This window comes from Anolis carolinensis, unplaced genomic scaffold, assembly GCF_035594765.1.
Source record: "Anolis carolinensis isolate JA03-04 unplaced genomic scaffold, rAnoCar3.1.pri scaffold_8, whole genome shotgun sequence".
Lineage (NCBI taxonomy): Eukaryota > Metazoa > Chordata > Lepidosauria > Squamata > Dactyloidae > Anolis > Anolis carolinensis.
The window spans coordinates 1709850-1733492 of NW_026943819.1; the positions used below are offsets into that span (position 1 = coordinate 1709850).

At 50.7% G+C, this 23643-nt stretch overlaps 1 protein-coding gene across 2 annotated transcripts in view; it reads left to right on the plus strand.

The window, feature by feature from the left end:
• Positions 1-20284, plus strand: part of dscaml1 (DS cell adhesion molecule like 1) — a 94639-nt gene extending 74355 nt beyond the window's left edge. The window contains exons 16-33 of one of the 2 annotated variants that reach the window (XM_062961356.1): positions 774-844; positions 2702-2942; positions 4426-4572; positions 6378-6533; positions 7255-7394; positions 11039-11192; positions 11278-11395; positions 11522-11685; positions 11854-11952; positions 14883-15071; positions 15299-15586; positions 15696-15851; positions 16215-16245; positions 16409-16527; positions 16709-16861; positions 17449-17643; positions 17777-18088; positions 19349-20284. In XM_062961356.1, the coding sequence (XP_062817426.1) occupies positions 774-844; positions 2702-2942; positions 4426-4572; positions 6378-6533; positions 7255-7394; positions 11039-11192; positions 11278-11395; positions 11522-11685; positions 11854-11952; positions 14883-15071; positions 15299-15586; positions 15696-15851; positions 16215-16245; positions 16409-16527; positions 16709-16861; positions 17449-17643; positions 17777-18088; positions 19349-19902 (3287 nt within the window). In that variant the 3' untranslated portion in view covers positions 19903-20284. The remainder of the gene's footprint in view (positions 1-773; positions 845-2701; positions 2943-4425; positions 4573-6377; positions 6534-7254; positions 7395-11038; positions 11193-11277; positions 11396-11521; positions 11686-11853; positions 11953-14882; positions 15072-15298; positions 15587-15695; positions 15852-16214; positions 16246-16408; positions 16528-16708; positions 16862-17448; positions 17644-17776; positions 18089-19348) is intronic. The other variant, XM_062961357.1, reaches the window with a different exon arrangement.
• The last annotated feature ends 3359 nt before the right edge of the window (positions 20285-23643 follow it).

The window sequence follows — 23643 nt, forward strand, 5'->3', positions numbered from 1 at the left end:
GACCTTGTTAGAAGTCAACTCTTTGAGCAAGTGATATTTACAAGAATTCATGTAATGGCACACAGGTAGCTCAGCTGTTAGACTGAAGAACCATGTCTTTGAACTGCCAAGAACAAAGACATATATATATTTGGTTAGAGGAAGATAATCATTTCTTTAAAGTTGAAATTGTAGTTGCATTTGCCCAAAACATATACACCCCCTTTTAGAATATCCACTCAGAGATTAAAAAAACAAAAACAAATTCTTCTTTGAAAAATAAAGTATCTTGTTTACTCATAAAACGTCATGTAATAATTCACCATACAGGCACATTTCTTATTTAAGGTTTAATTATAGATAGGATGTAGTTCTCTCTGTGTGTTGAGTACATAGAGTATCATTTTTAATCAATAGTCCATAGTCTTTAGGCATAGAAGTCCATAAGCATGCTTCTATATTAAAGTCTATATAGCAACATGCATCCACCTCCACTGAGGTTTGGACAGATACGCCTGTTTTCATTGAAGACCAAACACATACTGAATACAAAATGGAGTCTTGTGTCTGAACGTGCTCAGTACAGTCACATGTCTATAATCCGGCCACCAAAGAGATACAGTCAAACTGGCAAATCAACATAGACATAGAATACAGGTTGGCAAATGTATACATTAACAAATAAATAGTAAGAGGCTTGGGAGGTAGCTATTTCCAACATTCTTCTCCCCATCATCCCCATGTTCTTTGGGCCGGTCGTGACTGGGCTTGCTTCCTTCTCCGTCTCGTTTCAGCTCCCGATGGACCCCCCATGGATGTTACTTTGCAGCCGATGACGTCCCAGAGCATCCAGGTCACCTGGAAGGTACGCACGTGTGTCTCTATGTGTATTTGAATATACGAACGCTCAGTGCCGGAGAGGAGGACTGGGTTGACGTGAAGGATTCATATGATTCCTTCGATCGTATTACAGCCAAGCTCATTAAATTACACAGCGCGGACATGAAGGCTACAGTTGAATGGCAATTAAATGGATGGAGTTTAGGTAGGCATGGGCAAATGTGGGCCCTCTCTCTGGGTGTTTTGGACTCCAACTCCCACCATTCCTAACAGCCTCAGGCCCCTTCCTTTTCCTCCCCAGCCGCTTAAGCGGCTGGGGAGGAAAAGGAAAGGGCCTGAGGCTGTTAGGAATGGTGGGAGTTGGAGTCCAAAACACCCGGAGAGCCCAGGTCGGTTTTCTCTTGCGTCGTCATCCCCCAAAAAAACAAATTAGCGAAACATAAGATTCACTTGGAACATAAGTCACTCTGGTTTAAGGCCGCTTCGCCGAGATGGATCTCTCCGGCTCGGCAACATAAATTTGCTGTCAGCCTTATTGATTTGTTAATGCTGCAAAGAAATATTGTTAAGATCGATTCCGACCTGGCCTCCTGGATTTCAAAGCCCCCCTCCTTTCCAAGCCCAGGCGACTGTTTTGACGGCCTGGATTGATTTGTCTTGTGCCGGAGCCGCTCCTATGAGGCACTTCCTCTCAATCGCAACCACTTCACAGTCCGGTTATAGCGTCCGGCAATCTGTGTTTCCTTGGGCAGGGAGAGACTGAAGAACCAGCCCACCCTAGTCCATATTTTATTTATTCATTATTTATTTACAGTACATATTTATATCAGTGGTTCCCAACCTTTGGGCATCCAGGTGTTTTGGACTTCAGCTCCCACGGTTCCTAACCACTGGTAAGCTGGATGGGATTTCTAGGAGCTGAAGTCCAAAACACTTGGAGGCCCAAAGATTGAGAACCACTGGTTGATTTTCCAGCCTTCTCGCCCCGAAAGGTGGATCACAGAACCCATATATGGTAAACATTCAATGCCGTTAGATAGAGACAGAACAGACAACGATACAGACAGAGGTATATAGGTGTTTCCCATCTTCGGCGTCCTGGAGGTTGTGCTCGATTCCAGCCACAGGAGGGTGCTGTCACTCCACTTCCATGTCAAAGAGCTCGGTTCACAGATTTCCTCCTTTTTTGATCGCCGGTATTTTTCTGGTGTTTCCTTTTGGTACCATTAAAATATCTCCCTGCTTAAGCGGTACCTATTTATCTACTCACAGCTGTTATCGATCTACTAGGTGGGCGGTGAGCTGGGCTGAAGGTCGGGCATTCTCCCCCGACCTGGGCTTCGTACTGCCAACTTTTCAACTGGCAATATTTATTGGAACTGATGGTCAACTTGATGTGCATGTGGCCTTCTCGCCCCGAAAGGTGGATAACAGAACACATATATGGCAAACATTCAATGCTGTTAGACAAAGACAGGACAGACAACAGTACAGTTAGAGGTATATAGGTATTTCTCATCTTCAGCGTCCTGGAGGTTGTACTTGATTCCAGCTACAGGGAGAGCTGTCGCTCCATCTTCCATGTCGAGCTCTGTTCACAGATTTCCTCCTTTTTTGATCGCCGGCATTTTTCTGGTGTTTCCTTTTGGTACCATTAAAATATCTCCCCGCTTAAGCGGTACCTATTTATCTACTCACAGCTGTTATCGATCTACTAGGTGAGCAGTGAGCTGGGCTGAAGGTCAGGCATTCGCCCCCGACCTGGGCTTCGTACTGTCAACTTTTCAACTGCTGATGGTTAACCTGCTATGCTTACGGCCCTGCTACGCTCCCTCCTTCCTTTTCGTTGACCGGTCACCTCCCCGTCCCTCTCCGTCCACAGGCGCCCAAGAAGGAGCTCCAGAACGGGGTCATCCGGGGCTACCAGATCGGCTACCGGGAGAACAGCCCCGGGAGCAACGGCCAGTACAGCATTGTGGAGATGAAGGCCACGGGGGACAGCGAGGTCTACACTCTGGACAACCTGAAGAAGTTTGCCCAGTACGGCGTGGTGGTGCAGGCCTTCAACCGGGCGGGCACCGGACCCTCCTCCAGCGAGATCAACGCCACCACCCTCGAGGACGGTCAGTGTGCAGGAGGGCTGGGCCTCCTCTTTGGACCACGGCCCATTTGTCTGGCTCCTCCATCTGTCCATGTTGCAGTGAGCACCACCTAAAAAAGGCAAAATGCTTCTTCAGAAGTCACAATTTCCTTGGTTGTGGGTGAACTATGGGGATTCTGTGTGCCGAGTTTGGTCCAGTTCCATCTTTAGTGGAGTTCAGAGTGCTCATTGATTGCAGGTGAACTATACATTCCAGTACCTACAACTCCAAAATGTCCATGCCGATTCCCCTTAAAACCCATGAGTATTCATATTTGGGCATATCAGGTATGCATGCCAAGTTTGGTCCAGATCCATCATTGTTTGGATTCATAGTGTGCTCTGGATGGAGGTAAATTACAACTCTTCTAAATCCTTCCAAAGTCCTCCAGTATTTTTTGTGGGACGTGGAGGTTCTGTGTGCCGATTTAGTTCCAAATCCATTGTTGGTGGAGTTCGGAGTGCTCATTGATTGCAGGCAAACTATACATCCCAGTGCCTACAACTCCTATAAATCATGGTGAATTCTCCCCAAACCCCTCCAGTATGTTCAGTTGCAGATTAATTCCTCTGTTTGCTGTGTGTCATAGAAAAAAATAGGAAAGGGTTATGGGAGAGGCAGTGGGCGGGGTCATGCAAATTTCATACCAATGGAGAGAAAGAAAGAGACACTGGGATGTCTGTGGTGGAAGAAAAACAGAAAATCTAGTAGGAAATTGTTCCCATATGAAACATTTCACTTGTGTGATGGGCAGGATAGTGTTCGCGGATGCTCGTGGACATGTTTACGGCACTCGCCATAACCTGCCATGTCATTGGAGGGAAGGCCATTGGTGTCTCCGGAGTAGTGTGAGCTATCGCTGTTTGTGGAAGTGGGAGCCTGTTTGGCCTTGGAACCAAAGAAAAGTTCCTTTCCCCCGCTGGCCGGGCTGTTTTTCATACTTAATTAAGGCCCTTGTTAGCCTGTCAGGGCGCCATCATTTCCCGGGCAGATTAGCGCTCCTCCCGGAGTATCTCTCGCCTTTGCAGCGGGGCCTTCCTCATAATTATATTACCTTCATTTTGTTCAAACGGACTCTCTCTATTAGTTTATAGCACCCAGCCCCTAATTGCGCCGCGCTCACCATTTTACACCTAAGTCGTATGAAACAATAATCATTCTCAAAGAGGATCGTTAGGATGATGTATCATCATTTAAACGCTCGTAAAAATTAGAGTTCCCTCTTTGGGGGCAGTGGGAGCTCGTTATTACCTACCTCCCGTTCTCCAGCCTCCCTCCCTCCCTCCTTCCTTCTTTCCTTCCTTCCAAGAAGTGCCTTGGCTGCTGGCAACGGGAATGGGGGTCTCTGGGAAGGGTGCCAGGGGTGGGCAGCGCAAAGGGACCCTTGAGAGCAATGGCCGGCGGAGGCGACGGGGCATCCGGGGCCACGGACCCCTCTCCCCAACGCTCGCTTCTCTCCCCATAGTGCCCAGCCAGCCTCCGGAGAATGTGCGGGCGCTTTCCATCACCTCCGACGTGGCGGTCATCTCCTGGTCCGAGCCCCCCCGCAGCACCCTCAACGGTGTCCTCAAGGGCTACCGGGTCATCTTCTGGTCTCTCTACATGGACGGCGGTGAGTGGGAGGCGCGGCGGTCCTGACGACGTCTTAAATAAATAAATAAATAAATAAATAAAATAGTTGAGCATTCAGCTCACAGCAAGCAGAGCGTGAAGTGTTGTGGCTGGAAAATAATTGCCTGCCATAGATGTGGGCGAAACGTCAGGAGAGAATCTTCTAGAACATGGCCATACAGCCAGTACATACAACAAACCTAGGATACTTATCGTTAAATAAATAAATAGATAAATAAAATAGTTGAGCATTCAGCTCACAGCAAGCAGAGTGTGAAGTGTTGTGGCTGGAAAATAATCTGAGGATGCCTGCCATAGATGTGGGCGAAATGTCAGGAGAATACTTCTAGAACATGGCCATACAGCCCGGAATACATACAACAACCCTAGGATACTTATCGTTAAATAAATAATTTATTTACAGTATTTACAGTATTAATAGATAAATAGATAAATAAATAGATAAATAAAATAGTTGAGCATTCAGCTCACAGCAAGCAGAGTGTGAAGTGTTGTGGCTGGAAAATAATTGAGGGCTTAGGAGGCAAAGATGCAGATTCAGTCTTTGAAAGTACAAAAGGTTTGTTTACAAAAATAATAACCACATTTCTTCATAGTAAAGAACTGGGTCTGAACTACTCTTAACTCCATCTGAACAAAGGATGCCCCTCAGGCAAGAGACAAACCTTTCCAATGCTAATTAAGGTGATTAACTGCAACATTCACGCTGACGTCCAACTGACAAAGAACTCTTCTCACACCCTGGACTCTCCACAGATATATATTAACCTTCCTTGCCTAGTTTCTCCATGCCTCACAACCTCTGAGGATGCCTGCCATAGATGTGGGCGAAACATCAGGAGAGAATGCTTCTAGAACATGGCCATACAGCCCGTAATACATACAACAACCCTAGGATACTTATCGTTAAATAAATAAATAGATAAATAAAATAGTTGAGCATTCAGCTCACAGCAAGCAGAGCATGAAGTGTTGTGGTTGGAAAATAATTGAGAGCTTAGGAGGCAAAGATGCAGAATTCAGTCTTTAAAAGTACAAAAGGTTTGTTTACAAAAATAATAACCACATTTCTTTATAGTAAAGAACTGGGCCTGAACTACTCTTAACTCCATCTCTTCTAGGGTTCATGTTGGGTTTCATCCCTGGACTGCACGAGTTTTTGTGTCATCATGTTTCTAGTCCTCAATGAGTAGCTAGACTAGAGACAGGGCTAAGCTAAAGGATTCCTTTCCCCACATGAGTGGGAAGCGTGGTGGTCCTGTGGGTGTCTTATGGGCTACAGAAGGGATCCTGTTCCAGGCAATGTGTATGTGTGGAGGTGGGAGTAAATGGGCTTTGATCCTGGGCCTGGTTGGGGGGTGGGGGGGCAGTCTTTGTGTTGGTCTTGTTAGAGAAAACTCCCCATAATACATTAGAGTATCCAAAAATACAAACAGGATACTTATCGTTAAATAAATAAATAGATAAATAAAACAGTTGAGCATTCAGCTCACAGCAAGCAGAGCGTGAAGTGTTTTGGCTGGAAAATGATTGAGAGCTTAGGAGGCAAAGATGCAGAATTCAGTCTTTGAAAGTACAAAAGGGTTGTTTACAAAAATAATAACTACAAGTATTTACATAATGGCCGAGCAGGAGCTGACGGGCAAGAGTCAGATTACCCAGGGACTGGGATCTTCCTGAGATCCTTGAGGGCATTTGAGGAATGTGGGGGTCCTGCTGGCCATGCACGAGACCCTTCGGCAGTATAGACATGGACTAACCAGGCCCTTATGCTTTCCTGCACAGAGTGGGGTGAGATGCAGAACATCACCACGGTCCGGGAGCGGGCAGAGCTGCGCGGCCTGGAGAAGTTCACCAACTACAGCGTCCAGGTCCTGGCCTACACTCAGGCCGGGGACGGCGTGCGCAGCAACGTGCTCCACATCCAGACCAAGGAGGACAGTGAGTGTCTCTCTCATAGAGTCCTTTAGTCGCCGTGGTCCCCTGCTGCCCCCTGGCGGAGGTTCTGGGCCTGGTGCTCCATCAGAGGCAGACCTCGCGGCCCTCCACCCCAGCTTCACTGCCCAGAGCAGTAGCGAATAGGCAGGTCCAATGGCTTCGTTCCTTGGTCTCTTCCAGCAAAGCCCCCCTTTGCACCTCCTCCTAATCTGTGCTGTATCACTCCCAGCCCCCCCCCCCCCCCCAGCCTGGGCCTCTGGGCCCTCATTCAAAATTAAACTCTGTCCCATTTAGCCTGAGCCGTGAGATGGGCGCGCCCACTTCTGCCAGAAGGAATTGTGTCACTCTTTTCTCACTGCGCCCCCTCCCTTCCTCCTTGGCCCCCTTTTACCTTGTGCTGCAATGAGCCCAGAGCAGGAGACAGTGGGAAGGAAAGTGGTCTGGGGCTTTGAGGGTCTCAGGCTCAGAGTGGGCGAACCCTATGCTTTGTTCCACCTCCTTACTGGAGTTGGGCTAGGGCTGCGAGGGCACAGTGGCGGGCGATGCATTCTCCTGAAGCCTTGCAAGGGCCCTTGTGCTGAAATATTCACGCCAACGCCGCCTACCACGTCCAACTTGGAGTCCATTAAGCTACGGCTCCCAAGGCCGGGAAGGCTCTGCCATTGCTCTTCTTGCCCTGTTGCTGGTCATTCCAGCCTTGACCCTTCTCTCGCCCCTCCTCTAGTTCCGGGCCCCCCGGCGGGAATCAAGGCCGTCCCCTCCTCGGCCAGCAGCGTGGTGGTCTCCTGGCTGCCCCCCACCAAGCCCAACGGGGTCATCCGGAAGTACACCATCTTCTGCTCCAGCCCAGGATCTGGGCAGCCGGTGAGTCGGTGTCCAGTTCTTCTTGGCTTGTTTCAAAGGGCCCTCATAGACCAGGCATGGGCAAACCTTGGCCCTCCAGGTGTTTTGGACTTCAACTCCCACATTGACAACCCTGTTAAAGAGGTGGGTGGGTGAGCGGTCAGCGTCGAAGGAATCATGACGACACTGTCCCCACTCACAAGTCCTGTCCGGGATTACCGTATATACTCAAGTATAAGCCAACCCGAATATAAGACAAGGCACCTAATTTCACCACAAAAAGAACTGGGAAAACATTGGCTCAAGTACAGTAGAGTCTCACTTATCCAAGCTAAACAGGCCGGCAGAATCTTGGATAAACGAATATCTTGGATAATAAGGAGGGGTTAAGGAAAAGCCTATTAAACATCAAATTAGGTTATGATTTTACAAATTATTATTAATAATAGTAATAATAATAATAATAATAAAACTTCATTTATACCCCGCCACCATCTCCCCAACGGGGACTCGGGGCGGCTAACATGGGGCCATGCCCAGAGCAATACAATATAATAAAATATAAAAACAGCATATCATAGCACAATTAAAAGTAATACAATAGATGATAATAGACATTACATCAAGAAATCAAAGAAACAGTAAAACAAGCACCAACACATCATGTTATACAACAAATTTGACAGAAAAAGTAGTTCAATACGCAGTAATGTTATGTATTTAGCACCAAAATATCACGATATATTGAAAACACTGACTACAAAAATGGCTTGGATAATCCAGAAGCTTGGATAAGCGAGGCTTGGATAAGTGAGACTCTACTGTATAAGCCGAGAGTGGTAAATTTAGAAATAAAAATAGATACCAATAAAATTACATTAATTGAGGCATCAGTAGGTTCAATGTTTTTGAATATTTACATAAAGCTCAGATTTAAGATAAGACTCTCCAACTCTGATCAAATATTATTCTCATCTTCTTCAATGTAAATATGCTTATGCATCCTTTTAATAATAATAGAGTAAAATAATACATGTAATAATAATAATAATAATAAAAATACTGGAAAATAATAAATGTAATAATAGAGTAAAATAATAAATGTTATAATAATAATAATAATAATAATAATAATAATAATAATAATAATAATAAAATTACTGGAAAATAATACATGTAATAATAGAGTAAAATAATAAATGTAGTAATAATAATAATAATAATAATAATAATAATAATAATAATAATAATAATATCAGAGTGAAATAATAAATGAACATGAACTTGAACTTGGGTTTGAACTTGCTTAGTCCCTATCTCCCACCAAGCTCCTCAAAACAGACCAAATACCTGTTTGGAGATCACAAACAGGTTGCTACTGATGTCCGACATGAATGTTGTCTGCTCGGTAGAAATCGTGAATGGTGGATATGAGTGGCTCCCAACCTTTGGTCCACCAGGTATTTTGGACTACAACTGGTAACTGGGCTAAGATCTCTGGGAGTGGAAGTCCAAAACACTTGACAGACCAAAGGTTGAGAACCACTGGGGTGTGTATCAGGCATGAGCTAACTCTGGCCCTCCCTCCAGATGTTTTGGACTTCAACTCCCACCATTCCTGGCCTCAGGCCCTTTCCTTTTCCTCCTCAGCCGCTTAAGCGGCACCACACTTGGCACCACACTTTCTGGATTCCTTTTCTCCCTTCGGGCCCACCATTGTTGGCCAATAGTGCTGACAGAAGAAAGGTTTGCACCATAGACAGGCTAGGTCTATGACAGGTATGGGCCAAATCTGGCCCTCCCTCCAGGTGTTTTGGACTTCAACTCCCACCATTCCTGGCCTCAGGCCCTTTCCTTTTCCACCTCAGCCGCTTAAAGGACACCACACTTGGCACCACACTTTCTGGATTCCTTCTCTCCCTTAGGGCCCACCATTGTTGGTCAATAGTGCCAACAGAAGAAAGGTTTGCACCATAGGCTTGATCTATGACAGGTATGGACCAACTCTGGCCCTCTCTCCAGGTGTTTTGGACTTCAACTCCCACCATTCCTGGCCTCAGGCCCTTTCCTTTCCCCCCTCAGCCGCTTAAGCGGCTGAGGGGGAAAAGGAAGGGGCCTGAGGCCAGGAATGGTGGGAGTTGTAGTCCAAAAAACTAGGAAGGGTCAAAGTTTGCCCATATCTGTCATAGATCAACCCTGTCTATGGTGCAAACCTTTCTTCTGTCAGCACTATTGTCTGACATTGGTGAGTCCTACAGGAGAGAAGGAATCCAGAAAGTGTGGTGCCGTGGTTTGGACCTCAGACCATCGCTCTGAACCCACTGGGCGACTTAGGCAAGTCACAATCTCTCAGCCTCAAGAGGGAAATCCCCTTTGAATACACAATGACAATAGGGCCGCACCCCAAGTCTGAAATGGCTTGAAGGCACACAACAACAACAATCCTAATTAATCATTAATTCTACATTACTTGGAAAGCAGGGTGCTCAAAACCCATTTGCGGCCCGAAGATGCTGAGTGGAGTCCCCCCCCTCCCCTCCCCGTCCTTTGTGGGGAGGGGTGGTCTGCAATGCATATCAAAATCTCCTCCTCGGGTTCATTTCAATATCTGAGCAGCTGGTTTCCAGGGCAACGCAATCTTTTCATCAAAGCCACTGGCAAAACCGTTGGGATCCAATATTGTTTCCTTGGCATCTTGTCAAGGCTGTCACTGGGCTTCCAAATTATGTATGCCATGCAATATTTATGCCTGTGCCCATTTAAATATGCAGCGCCCCGCTGGGGGGATGTATGCATGCATGTATGTATGTATGTGGGACCCGCTGCACACGCATGCGTTAGCGTTGACACAAAGGCATGTGTCGCATGTGGCATCCGTGCCAGCAGCCGACGCGGCCGGCGAGCATCACTGGGTCCGTGCCCAGGCTTTGCTTCCACCGGCCAAGCAATAAAGCAAAGCCACTGAAGTCTAGGGCCTTGTTTTGGTGCACTGGGGGAATGTATGCATGCATGTATGTATGTATGTGGGACCCGCTGCACACACATGAGTTAGCATTGACACAAAGGCATGTGTTGCGTATGGCATCCGTGCCAGCAGCCAACGCAGCCAGGCTTTGCTTCCACCGGCCAAGCAATAAAGCAAAGCCACTGAAGTCTAGGGCCTTGTTTTGGTGCGCTGGGGCGATGTATGCATGCATGTATGTATATATGTGGGACCTGCTGCACACGCATGTGTTAGCGTTGACACAAAGACATGTGTCGCGTGTGGCATCCGTGTCAGCAGCCGACGCAGCCAGGCTTTGATTCCACCGGCCAAGCAATAAAGCAAAGCCACTGAAGTCTAGGGCCTTGTTTTGGTGCATTGGGGGAATGTACGCATGTATGTATGTATGTATGTATGTGGGACCCGCTGCACACACATGAGTTAGCGTTGACACAAAGGCATGTGTCGCGTGTGGCATCCGTGCCAGCAGACGATGCTGCTGGCGAGCATCACTGGGTCCGTGCCCAGGCTTTGCTTCCATTGGCCAAGCAATAAAGCAAAGCCACTGAAGTCTAGGGCCTTGTTTTGGTGCTGTGAAAGTGTGGTGGGAGCCACGATTTGGTGGCCCATGTGGGACCTGAGCGGGCCACAGCTCCCTAACTCTATCCCCTCTCCGACCCAGGCGCCTAGTGAGTACGAAACCAGCCCCGAGCAGCTGTTCTATCGCATCGCGCACCTGAACCGGGGGCAACAGTACCTGCTCTGGGTGGCGGCGGTGACGTCTGCCGGACGGGGCAACCTCAGCGAGAAGGTCACCATCGAGCCTGCGGGGAAAGGTCTGGCTCGGGACAAGGGGGTGGCAGGAGCAGGGGTCAGCCGAGCAGAGCAGCCTCCCTCACCGACCGCCGTCTTTGTCTCCAGCTCCGGCCAAGATCATCTCCTTTGGCGGCACGGTCACCACGCCGTGGATGAAGGATGTGCGCCTGCCTTGCAACTCTGTCGGGGAGCCGACCCCGGCTGTGAGGTGGACCAAGGACAGGTGAGGGGCTGGAGGGAGGAGGGAGGGAGGAGGGAGCGGAGCGTGTCCCCAAAACCCAGGCGTGACCGCCACCCTCGCCACACCTGCGTTGTTTGACTCGGGGCCGCTGATGCGCTTCCTCTGCAGTGATGACTCTGCCATCCCCGTGGCAATGGACGGGCACCGCCAGATCCAAGGCAACGGCACCATGATCCTGCGCTCCGTGAAGGCAGAGGATTCCGGGTACTACACCTGCACGGCCACCAACACCTGGGGCTTTGACACCATCATTGTCAACCTGCTGGTGCAAGGTGAGGCACTGGGGGCAGAAGCAACATGTCGGCACACCTGTGGGCTTGGGCTGGCTGTGGGGGCCGGAGAGAAAGGGTGTTGCGTCCACACGTCTGGCTGCCTGCCTGCCTCGTGCCAGGCTTGATCCGGGGTCCGGCGAGGCTCACTTACTCCTTGCCTTGCTCCAGTGCCCCCAGACCAGCCGCGGCTGACCGTGTCCAAGACGTCGGCGTCCTCCATCACTTTGGCCTGGATCCCTGGAGACAATGGTGGCAGCTCCATCCGAGGTGTGTAGATTAAGCATGTCGTCTCGTTGATTCTGGGTCCCTTAACCTCCTGCATCTCCTTCGTTCTCCGGCTACCATAGGGCTAGCTTTTCCAGATCCTTCTTCCCAGTTCAGGCTGCGGGTCTACTGGAGGGAGCCTGTGTCAACTCCATGGCATTCTTGGCCACCAAGCCCAGAAGCCAAGCCCTGTCCTTGCTGTTGAGAAGTCTGAACATCAGGAAGAACTTCCTCACTGTGAGAAGGGCTGTTTGGCGGTGGAACTCTCTGCTGCGGAGTGTTGTGGAGGGTTCTTCTTTGGAGGCTTTTAAGCAGAGGCTGGATGGCCATCTGTCGGGGGTGCTTTGAATGCGATTTCCTGCTTCTTGGCAGAATGGGGTTGGACTGGATGGCCCGTGAGGTCTCTTCCAACTCTACTATGATTCTATGATTCTAAGTCACGAAAACACCAGATGAAAAGCTCAGACTTGTGGGTTGGTGAAACCATCTCCTGCCCTGCCTTCAGCCCCATTTCGCCTTCCGTGGAGCCTTGTGCTTCGAAAGGGAGATCAGCCTGAGATATCTCTCCAGCCCCTTCCTTGAGAGAGCCTTTCTGAGAGTTCCCTGCAGAGGCTCTTGCTGCTGCGTTGGGCAAGCAAAGGGACCTCCTCCCTCTGTGCTTTCCTGATCTGCCCAGAATCGGGGCCCCATTTGCCAGGCCTGTGGGTCTCCCAGGGAAACAGCTGCAGCCCTAGAAAGAGGAGGGGCGGGAGGAAGGAGCCTTTGCTCTGCAATTAATTAAAAGCATGGAAGTAATTACAAGCCCGTGTCCCTAGCCAGCAGCTCTCACTCCAGTGGCTTGATTGGTTTCCTTTTAATTGGATTAGAACCGCTGAAAACAAACCAGAGAGGACCCCGGCCTGCCGTGGTGCCTGCAACTCTGGAGCCGCGTATGTGCCATAGAGCCCACCCCCCCTGCAACCCCCATTCTAAAATTGTGGCCTGGGGGGCCTTGCGCCTGTCATCCCAGGTCAAGCAGGGGTCCAGCATTTCCCTAGAACGGAATGGAGGCTGGAGCTGAAAGGGAGTTGGGGGGCAGGTGGGTGGGCGCCTCGGACAGCCCTCCTGGGACAAAGCAGATGTCGTGGTGCCCAAACACGAGGGTCTGAGGATACAGGACCCCCACTCTGAATCTGCTCCTCCCACTCCTGGAATACTGTTTCCCTGGAAATAAGACATATGGAAATATGCATAGCAGGATTTCCAAGCATTTGCGCATTATAAGCCACACCCCGAAAATAAGACATAGTGGTAGAGTGGTTGTGCAGAATTCAAAGTCAGCTCCCCCCTGCCAGATCCCGGTCATGTTGTGCGTGCTGCAAGCTGAGGCATAGAAGGAGACATAGAAAGTGAAAGTCTCGGTGAAGCGAGGAGCAGAACACTCTGCTTTAGGTATTGTGCATCCTCAAGGGAAAGAAGTAAAGCTGTGGATGCCGTTTTGCTCAGCACGGTGGGTCTCTCTCCTTTTCCCAGCACCAACCAGCAACAATCTGTGGGTCTCTCTCACCCCCACAAAGATCAGTAAAGCTGCTGCTCCCCAGCACTGACCAGCCACAGTCTGTGGGTCTCTCTCACCCCACACAAACACCAGAGGATAGGAGAAAAACTTCAGCAAGCAGCCTGCTACCGAGCCCAGAGAGATCATCCTATAAATGCAGATTGTTGTACCATCTATACACATAATAAAAGTGAAAGGAGCCCTCAGATGGCGTAGTGGACTAAGTGACTTGAAGGTTGGGTTGCTGACCTGAAAGCTGCCAGGTTCGAATCCCACCCGGGGAGAGTGCGGATGAGCTCCCTCTCTCAGCTCCAGCTCCATGCGGGGACATGAGAGAAGCCTCCCACAAGGATGGTAAAAACATCAAAAAAAAAACATCTGGGTGTCCCCTGGGCAACGTCCTTGCAGACGGCCAATTCTCTCACTCCAGAAGCGACTCAAGTTGCTCCTGACGTGAAATAAATAAATACATAAATGTGAAAATCTGTATGTGTGTATATGGCACAGGTGTCGGCTCACACAGACAGCCTCCGGCCTCCACAAACAGGATGTTGTTCCCAGTGCTGAGGAGTCACCAAGTCACTCCCTCCCAGGACATTGCAGGTTATAGCGAGCACAGCCCAGTGTTCCTTTCTCTCTCCATTTGCATGACTCCGCCCACTGCCTCTCCCTTAACTCTTTCCTATGGCACACAGCAAACAGAGGAACTGATCAACAACTGAACGCACTAGAGAGGTTTGGGGAGAATTCCCCATGATTTATAGGAGTTGTAGGGACTGGGATGTATAGTTCACCGCCAATCTGAGAGCAGTCTAAATCTCACCAACAATGGACCTAGAGCTAACTTGCCACACAGACCCAATGTGGCCAAATTTGCACACTGACCTTGACACCCAGGAGTTATAGTTCACCAGTATTCAGAGAACACTGAACCCAGCAAATGAGGAATCTGGACCAAACTTGACTCACAGACCCAACATGGCCAACTGTGCATATAAGCGGAGTTTGGAGGTGATTTCCCTGGAAATCTGGGAGTTGTAGTTCACCCTTATCAAACTGGACCAAACTTAGGATATTACCTAACATCCCAAAACAAACAATGCCTTCTTCTAATAACCCGGCCACCACTGGGTCCCCAAGCTAGTACTTAATAAAAATAAGACATCTCCTGAAAATAAGCCATTGGGGAAAATAAATATAAGACAGTGTCTTATTTTTGGGGAAACATGGTAGTGGCCACCTCTGTGTATTCTGGGTGGGCCTCTCAGGGGTCTCTCAGGACGGAGGCACTCCTCTGCCACTCCGCATTGGGCACCAATCCTTTCTGTGATCCATAAGGCCATTGAGACCCTCTTTCTATTTCCCCCCACCTCTTGCACCCGGCTTGGCTTTGCAGGCTTCGTGCTCCAGTACTCCGTGGACAACAGCGAGGAGTGGAAGGACGTCTTCATTGCCTCCTCCGAACGCTCCTTCAAGCTGGAGAGCCTGAAATGCGGGACGTGGTACAAAGTGAAGCTGGCGGCCAAGAACAGCGTTGGCGCTGGACGCATCAGCGAGATCATAGAGGCCAAGACCCACGGCAGAGGTGAGGGGTGGGGGAAGCTGGAGCATGGAGTGGAAGTTGGCTAGATAGACCCAAGATCAAGACATTGGAGCTCCGTGGTATTTCCTTGGAGAATCCCTGCTACTCTGGGCCCCCAGTATGAAAAACTCAAGAGGTGTGTGGGATGATGCTCCCATGGGAAGCCATGTGGGATGGAGGCAACCAGGTAAGGGCCTGGACCAAAAGGCAGCCCTGCTTTGCTCCTGCAGAGCCGTCCTTCAACAAGGACCAGCACCTCTTCACCCACATCAACTCCACGCACGCCCGGCTGAACCTGCAGGGCTGGAATAGCGGGGGCTGCCCCATCCTGGCTATCGCGCTGGACTTCCGGCCCAAAGGCACCTGGGCCTGGCAAAGCCTGCGGGCCAACTACTCCAACGAGGTCTTCCTGACGGAGCTGCGGGAGGCCACCTGGTACGAGCTGCGCATGAAGGCTTGCAACAGTGCCGGTTGCGGCAACGAGACCATGCAGTTCGCGACACTGGACTATGATGGCAGTGAGTGCGGGCGGCAGGGTCCGGAGGTGGGTGGGAAATGGAGATTGGGAGACCATCTCCCATATACAGCCGAGGTACGTGGCCCCTGAGCTGCCAATCTCTGCCCCAGGCACCATCCCGCCCATCAAGTCCGCCCAGGGGGAAGGGGACGACGTCAAGAAGCTCTTCACCATCGCCTGCCCTGTCATCTTGGCCACTTTGGGCGTCGCCTTGCTTTTTGTCGTCCGGAAGAAGCGCAAGGAGAAGCGGCTGAAACGCCTGAGGGGTGAGTGTGTGAGGCAAGGGTGGGCTTCTTCCATGGAAGCCCCTTCCTCTCCCCATTGGAGGGACAGACATGAGTATTGGCCATGGCGTGTGGCAGGTGGGGAGCTCTGGATGGTAGAAAGGGGAGCGGACTGGTCCTGTCTAGAAGCAGGGATGCCACGTCTCTGAGACAATCGGGGAAGATAAGAGCAGCCCACCCACCTTCCACGCAAGTTTCTGGAGCAGCAGGATGGGCACATTTTCCCTGGGGCAGAACATTGTCTCCTTAACGCCCTCTCCCCACTTTTGTATGTTTTGATAGAGGGTTGGGCATGGAGGGGAGTTCACCACCTCTAACGTTTCCCCGCTTTCCCCCTTCTTTCAGATGCCAAGAGTTTGGCCGAAATGCTCATCAGGTAGGTGACACGTTCTGGCTGCTTTTAGGCCTGTGTGGGGCACATTGTTCCAAGTGGATGCCCTCCTGGCATCCATGGGCACTGTGTGTGTGTGTTTGGGGGGTCAACTTCTGCCTCTGCTGCATTCTCAATGCGCCTCTCCTCCCCTTCCTCCACTTTGCAGCAAGAACAACCGGAGCTTCGACACTCCAGTAAAGGGTCCCCCGCAAGGCCCTCGGCTGCACATTGACATCCCCCGCGTTCAGCTCCTCATCGAGGACAAGGAAGGCATCAAGCAAATCGGTGAGCAGCGGCCTGGCTGCGGTTTCTCCAGAGAAACCACAACACTGAGCATCCCACCCGTTTTGTGTGCCTTCCATGTGCGGCCACCTGCCCGGAGAAAACCCACAGACCTGCTGTCTCCCACCCTGCTGTCTCTTGCACACAAGTGGTCCTCACGTTCTCATCCACTCTTTTACTGCAGGAGACGACAAAGCCACGATACCCGTGACGGACACCGAGTTCAACCAGGCGGTCAACCCACAGAGCTTCTGCACGGGCGTTTCCTTGCACCACCCAGCACTCATCCAGAACACAGGCCCCCTGATCGACATGTCCGATATCCGCCCCGGGACCAGTAAGTGTGACAGGGTGACTCCGGAGGTTGGTGTCCTGGGCTTCATATTCATGAATCATCCATTCATGGCTTCTTCTTGGAGGCCCTCTTCCATCATGAGATGCAGTGTGGAGGTGATGGTAGCAGTGAGAAGAAATAGTGGGCCACTAACTGAAGGCAATTTCTGGGTGGCCTCTTCTGTCCTTGTAAGCCCTCTGCACCTTCAAGTGATTGTGGTCTCTCTTGGGAGAACATCCAGGTTTCCTGTACATATGATGTCTGTGCACAGACGTCAGTATAGATACCATGAATCAGGCGAGCAAACCCCCAACTGACTTGGAACTGAATCCCAGCAAGTGATTTTGAACGGTTTGGCCATCCATTCTAGTCATGAGGAACACCTTTAGGGGGATTATATAGACTACAAAGTTGTGTTCCTCATGGTCATCTGCTGGACCTCAACTGGAAGGGGAACAAAGGTCTGAGGGTTTGGAGAAGTTCAAGCAGAGGTTGAGGCAGTTTCAGGGTGCAGCTGTGGGGAGATGGGTCTCAAGAGATCACGAGATCCCTTTGCCTTTGGGGCTGACACCCCTCCCCTTTTCTGCCAGACCCAGTTTCCAGGAAAAGTGTGAAATCTGCGCACAGCACCAGGAACAGATACTCCAGCCAGTGGACCCTCACCAAGTGCCAGGCCTCCACTCCCGCCCGCACCCTCACTTCTGACTGGAGGACTGTCGGCTCCCAGCATGGCATCACCGTGACGGAGAGCGACAGCTATAGTGCCAGCTTGTCCCAGGACACAGGTGAGCTGCGAGGGGCGCTGTGGGACAAGTGGGACCCCTTCAGATACCTTCTGTATCCAACGCCTGGGGTGCCTCCTCTGCGTGGAGTGCTCCACTTGGCGCCCCAAACACTGTCCTCCCCTTTCCTTCCCAGACAAAGGGCGAAACAGCATGGTCTCCACAGAGAGCGCCTCCTCGACTTACGAGGAGCTGGCACGCGCCTACGAACACGCCAAACTGGAGGAGCAGCTGCAGCACGCCAAGTTTGAGATCACGGAGTGCTTCATCTCGGACAGCTCCTCCGACCAGATGACCACCGGCACCAACGAGAACGCGGACAGCATGACCTCCATGAGCACCCCCTCGGAGCCCGGCATTTGCCGCTTCACCGCTTCACCCCCCAAGCCGCAGGACAGCGACCGGGGCAAAGGGGTGGCGGTGCCCATCCCTCACCGCGCCAACAAGAGTGAGTGTCTGGTTGGACCCCTGGCCTCTTTCCCAAACTGTGAGAGATCGTTTCATGATGGACATGGCAGGTGGGGCTGGACCTGGTGCTTCAAGGAGTGCTGAGGCGTTTCCTGTGCCCCTGTCACGCTGCTGCCACTGATTCACGTAACACACCCTTTCCTTGGACATCACATAGCTGGAAGTGGGGAGGGAAATATAGACATGGGGTGGCACCTGCCTGGCCACTTGAGAGGAAATCAGGAGAAGCCGCTTGAGAACAAGGGTGAGTGGGGCACCCATGTTAACTGTGGGACTGTGCCAACTCCATCTGTCAATCATAGAATCATAGAATCGTAGAGTTGGAAGAGACCTCATGGGCCATCCAGTCCAACCCCATTCTGCCAAGAAGCAGGAAATTGCATTCAAAGCATCCCCGACAGATGGCCATCCAGCCTCTGCTTAAAAGCCTCCAAAGAAGGAGCCTCCACCACAGTCCGGGGGAGAGAGTTCCACTTGTGAACAGCCCTTCTCACAGTGAGGAAGTTCTTCCTGATGTTCAGGTGGAATCTCCTTTCCTGTAGTTTGAAGCCATTGTTCCCTTGCGTCCTAGTCTGCAGGGCCGCAGAAAACAAGCTTGCTCCCTCCTCCCTATGACTTCCCTCCACGTATTTGTACATGGCTATCATGTCTCCTCTCAGCCTTCTCTTCTGCAGGCTAAACAATGCCCAGCTCTTTAAGCCTCTCCTCATAGGGCTTGTTCTCCAGACCCTTGATCATTTTAGTCACCCTCCTCTGGACGCTTTCCAGCTTGTCAACATCTCCCTTCAATTGCAGTGCCCAGAATTGGACACAATATTCCAGGTGTGGCCTGACCAAGGCAGAATAGAGGGGGAGCATGACTTCCCTGGATCTAGATGCTATACGCCTATTAATGCAGGCCAGAATCCCGTTAGCTTTTTTAGCAGCCACATCACATTTTAGGCTCATATTTAACTTGTGCCACTCCGTTCCCCCCTTGTTGCCCCTATAGCCCCCTCCCTAGAGGGCAGTTCATGGTGGCAGCTCCCCACACAGCCCACCGTTCAAGGGTCATTGACTCCTTGTGGGAATTGAAGGACAAGAGAGCAGTTATGCCTTGCGCAGGTGCAAATTCAGGGTTGTCCAACTTTCTGCCTAGTCCCATATTGTAGGCACCAGGCGCCAACCGGTGAGGAAATTGGGGAGGGGGTTGTGGCTGTCCCTTGAGAAGCCCTTCACCTCTTCCTTCTGCCTTCCACAGGCGATTACTGCAACCTGCCCTTGTACATGAAGTCTGAGACCTTCTTCCGCAAGCCGGACCTTCACGAGCCGTGTCCGGTGGTGCCGCCCCGCGAGGCCTCCATCCGCAACCTGGCTCGGGCCTACCACTCGCAGGCGGCCAGGCACCTGACTTTGGACTCTGGCGGCGCGAGCGGTGGCGGAGGCGGCAGTGGCGGCAACAAGACTGTGGTGGTTCCGCACGCGAGCGCAGCCACAACCACCTTACCTCAGAGAACGCTCGCCATGCCAGGGCCGCCGGGCGCCACCGCCCCCTCCGCCCCTTCCGCCCCCGTGGCCGCCGCCCCCACCATCACCGCCCCCGCCATCACCGCCACCGCCCCCGCCTCCGTCCCCATCTCTGCCCCTGCGGCGGCCACGGCGCCCACCCCGGCGCCCGCGGCCGAGTCACGCCTGCCCCACCAGACCAAGATGGGGGGCTCCAGGGACTCGCTACTAGAAATGAGCACGTCCGGCCTCAGCCGATCCCAGAAGCCCGGAGCGGGCGCCTACTCAAAATCCTATACGCTGGTGTAGCGGAGGACTGGACAGAAGACGGCAGAGACTGGGCTCTTTTCCCTAGTTATTTATATTGAAATAAATGAAGCTCTTGTACAGAAAGGACCTTTTTTGTATAAATGAACCTATTTTCTTCTCCCCCCAACACAAGGGGAATGTGACAACGGGATCCTCCGCCCGGGAATCGTCTGGGCAGAGGCCCCGAGTCTGCGGCGGCGGTGGCGGTCCGCGTGCGCCCTGCCCCTCCCCTGAACGGTTTTGAAGGGATTTCTTGGAGACACTGCATGTTGTTTTACTGTTTGGAAGACCGTGGGAATTTGCATCTGCCTCTGTGTTAATACCTTTTTCTATCAAAAACAAAAAGCCAGCGCAGTGTGCAATAAAAGCTATGTTTCTATAAGACCTGAGCCCTTTGTTTGGGGGTGGGCCAGGCCCAGGAGGGGATGGAAGCCCAAGGGCAGGAGTCGCGGCAAAGGCTCCCCCAGGAGCGGAGGAGGAATGTGCCACTCGGTGCGTCCCGAGCAGCATCCCTCGTGCCCCTTGCATCCATGCGCTGCCATGTGGAAGAGCACCCAATAACTTAGTGGTAGCTTTGCATGTAAGGCTCTTAGAGAGCCTGCCTTTGGGTGGAAACTTCCATTGTGGAATCCACAATGCCCAGTGGGGCAGGGCAAGAGAGCGTGAGTGCCATTCTCCACAATGATTTTCCAGCCACAGGTGCCCACTGTGAGCCATGCCTCTGTGGCCAAAGTGCTGGGTCTAACTGCCCGCCTTGGTGAAGCACAAGTTGGTATACAACCCTCAAGAGCCGGGCCATGTTAAGAAACCAAGGAGCCATGGCTATTATGGTGCTTGCTGAACGGTTAATGAGAAACTTCCAAGACAGAGAGTGGGCGAGAAGGGCATGGCACAAACAGGTTTTCGCCAAGTAGTTTAGTATGAATACAACGAAAACGCGTGCCCCACTTATCCATACTCACAACATCCTCACGTCCCTGCCTTTCAAAGGGACCAGGATGGGGGGCAGAGGGGGGGCTTGGAACGGGGCTCTATCATTCACGCTGGCACTTCTGGTCCTTTAGATGGTCGGAGGGGCCTTCTCGGCCGGATCGCCAGGTTCGGCACTCCCCGCGCCGTAGGAGTCACCTGGGGAGACAAAATGGAGGAGAAAGACTGACTCACCAGGACAGCCAGCAAGACACAATGACGAGACAGACAGACAGACGGGGAGTGCATTCACACACGCGCTGCTCCCACACTGCCCACCTCCTCCTCCTCTCATCCAATTATAATGCAGTGGGCAGGCACCAAGAATAGAAGTGGGAAAAGCCTCTTTGCTCTCAGGTCATGACTCTGAATGGCCACCGAGATTTTTCCTATTCCTCCAAGGATTGGAGCGAGCGACCCACACAGAGGCAGGGGCCCAAAAGGATCAGGGACCAAACACCCCACCCCCTTTCCCAACTCACTAGCCTTTTATACTTCCTTTTTTTTGCTTCCACCCTGGACATCTTTCTCATGCAGCTAAACAGCTTCGCTCTCACAGAGCCTCCTCTCACATCAAACTTACACAGCAGCCTCCCACATAACAACCCTCACACTGACCCACATGATGCCAGTGAGAAGAAGGTGGAATTATTCTTTTCCTCCCATTTTCTTTTTGCTATCCCTCTTGGGCGAGTGAGCTTATTGACAGACCCACTCCATAAACGTATAGCAGAGTAAGTTATTAGCAGCCGCATGACCTAGCACCAGTAGCCAAAAGTGATAAAAAGAACAAAAAAGACTAATGTTATCTCTTCCTTTGAAGGCTTTTCTTTATAGCAAAATGTAAATCCACAACACAAATAAAGTTCCTTATACAGTAGTCTCACTTATCCAACATAAATGGGCCAGCAGAACGTTGGATAAGCGAATATGTTGGATAATAAGGCGAGATCAAGGAAAAGCCTATTATACAGCTTACAAATGACATTCACATACATTATATTATGAGCATAGTACAATACTAGCATTAAATTACTATATTGTACTATATCATTACATTGTAAGATTATTAGTAATATTACATTTAATATATAATATATAATTAATATTATTAAATTGTATTATTATCGGTATTATATCATACTATATTATAATATTAACAGTATTATATTTATATACAGTATATTATATTATTATATATTATAAATTAAGTTGTATATTATGTACTATATAATATAAATATAAATATATATATATACACAGTAGAGTCTTGCTTATCTAATGTAAACAGGCCGGCAGAACACTGGATAAGCGAATATGTTGGATAATAAGGAGAGATTAAGGAAAAGCCTATTAAACACCAAATTAGGTTATGATTTTACAAATTAAGCACCCAAACATCATGTTATACAACATATTTGACAAAAAAAGTAGTTCAATACACAGTAATGCTATGTAGTAATTACTATATTTACGAATTTAGCACCAAAATATTACGATGTATTGAAAACATTGACTACAAAAATGCGTTGGCTAATCCAGAACGTTGGATAAGCGAATGTTGGATAAGTGAGACTCTACTGTACTTCCTTCTTTGCTTCCACGCTGGGCATGTTTCTCATGCAGGTAAACAGCTTCGCTCTCACAGAACCTCCTCTCACACCAAACTTACACAGCAGCCTCCCACATAGCAACCCTCACACTGACCCTCCGCTCACCTTTCCGCCCGGGGGTCCCATAGATGCTGTTGTGCCGAGAGCTGCCCACTTTCTAGAAAAAGACAAGAGAACTGGTTAATGGAAGGATCCCTGAAGCCCAGCAGCCAATGCCCCGCCATACACAAAGACCACCGTTCTATGCCGGATAGACTTATCCATATCATGGGATTTGTAGCCCCTGCTTCCTCCCCATGCCACGCTCGTCCTGTCTTGCCAGCCTCCCCAGGACACAACATGGAGCCTGCGGGCTTTCCCGTGCCATGTCCGGCCCCGGCTTCCTGCACTGGGGTCCAAGGGGTGTCCCAGGGCCGGAACCGAGCTCTCTCCTCCCTCCCCATGCGACACCAGCCCCAAATGCCAAGCCATACCCCGCTGTCTCTGCGGTTCTGCGTCACGTACTGGACCTGCCAGGGCAAGGGCTGGTGGACCAGGTAGGGCAGCGGCTCCTCGCGGATGAGGCTGTTACCAAGCTGGAGAGAAGGTCAGAAAGCACAGGTGAGAAAGAGTAGGACACTGTCATGATCTCCAATCTGTGACATCTCTGGTCGGCTGACAAAGAACAGATGCCAGCCATAAAACCTCAATGACCCTCTGGTATGTGAGAGCCCCTATATATGTGGGCCAAAGAGAAGGTTCTGCCATTCGGTACAATAAAATCTGTTGGAATCTACCAAGGTGTCTTGGTGCTCTTTCCTCTGGAAGACTGACCCACAGCACAACTGGGAGAAGAGAACCCAACAGACACCCACTGTCCCCCCCCCCCCAATAAAAGTACCAAGGTGCCTCCCAAGAGAGGGGGAAATGGCACCCGGGACACCTTTCAGACTGCAAGGTAGAGAGAGAGAGAGAGAGAGAGAGAGAGGAGGAAGAGACCAACCTGTCGAAAGGCCTTCACCATGAAGAAGAGAGCCGTCATCAGCGTTGCCAACATGGTAACGAGAGGAAGAGAGACTTCTGCCGGCGCCTGGCTTCGGATGCGACTGGCAAATGGCGGAGAAGCGGCCGGACTAATGAGCTTAGGCCAGGGAAGGCCAGCCCTGCCTAAGCCCCAGCT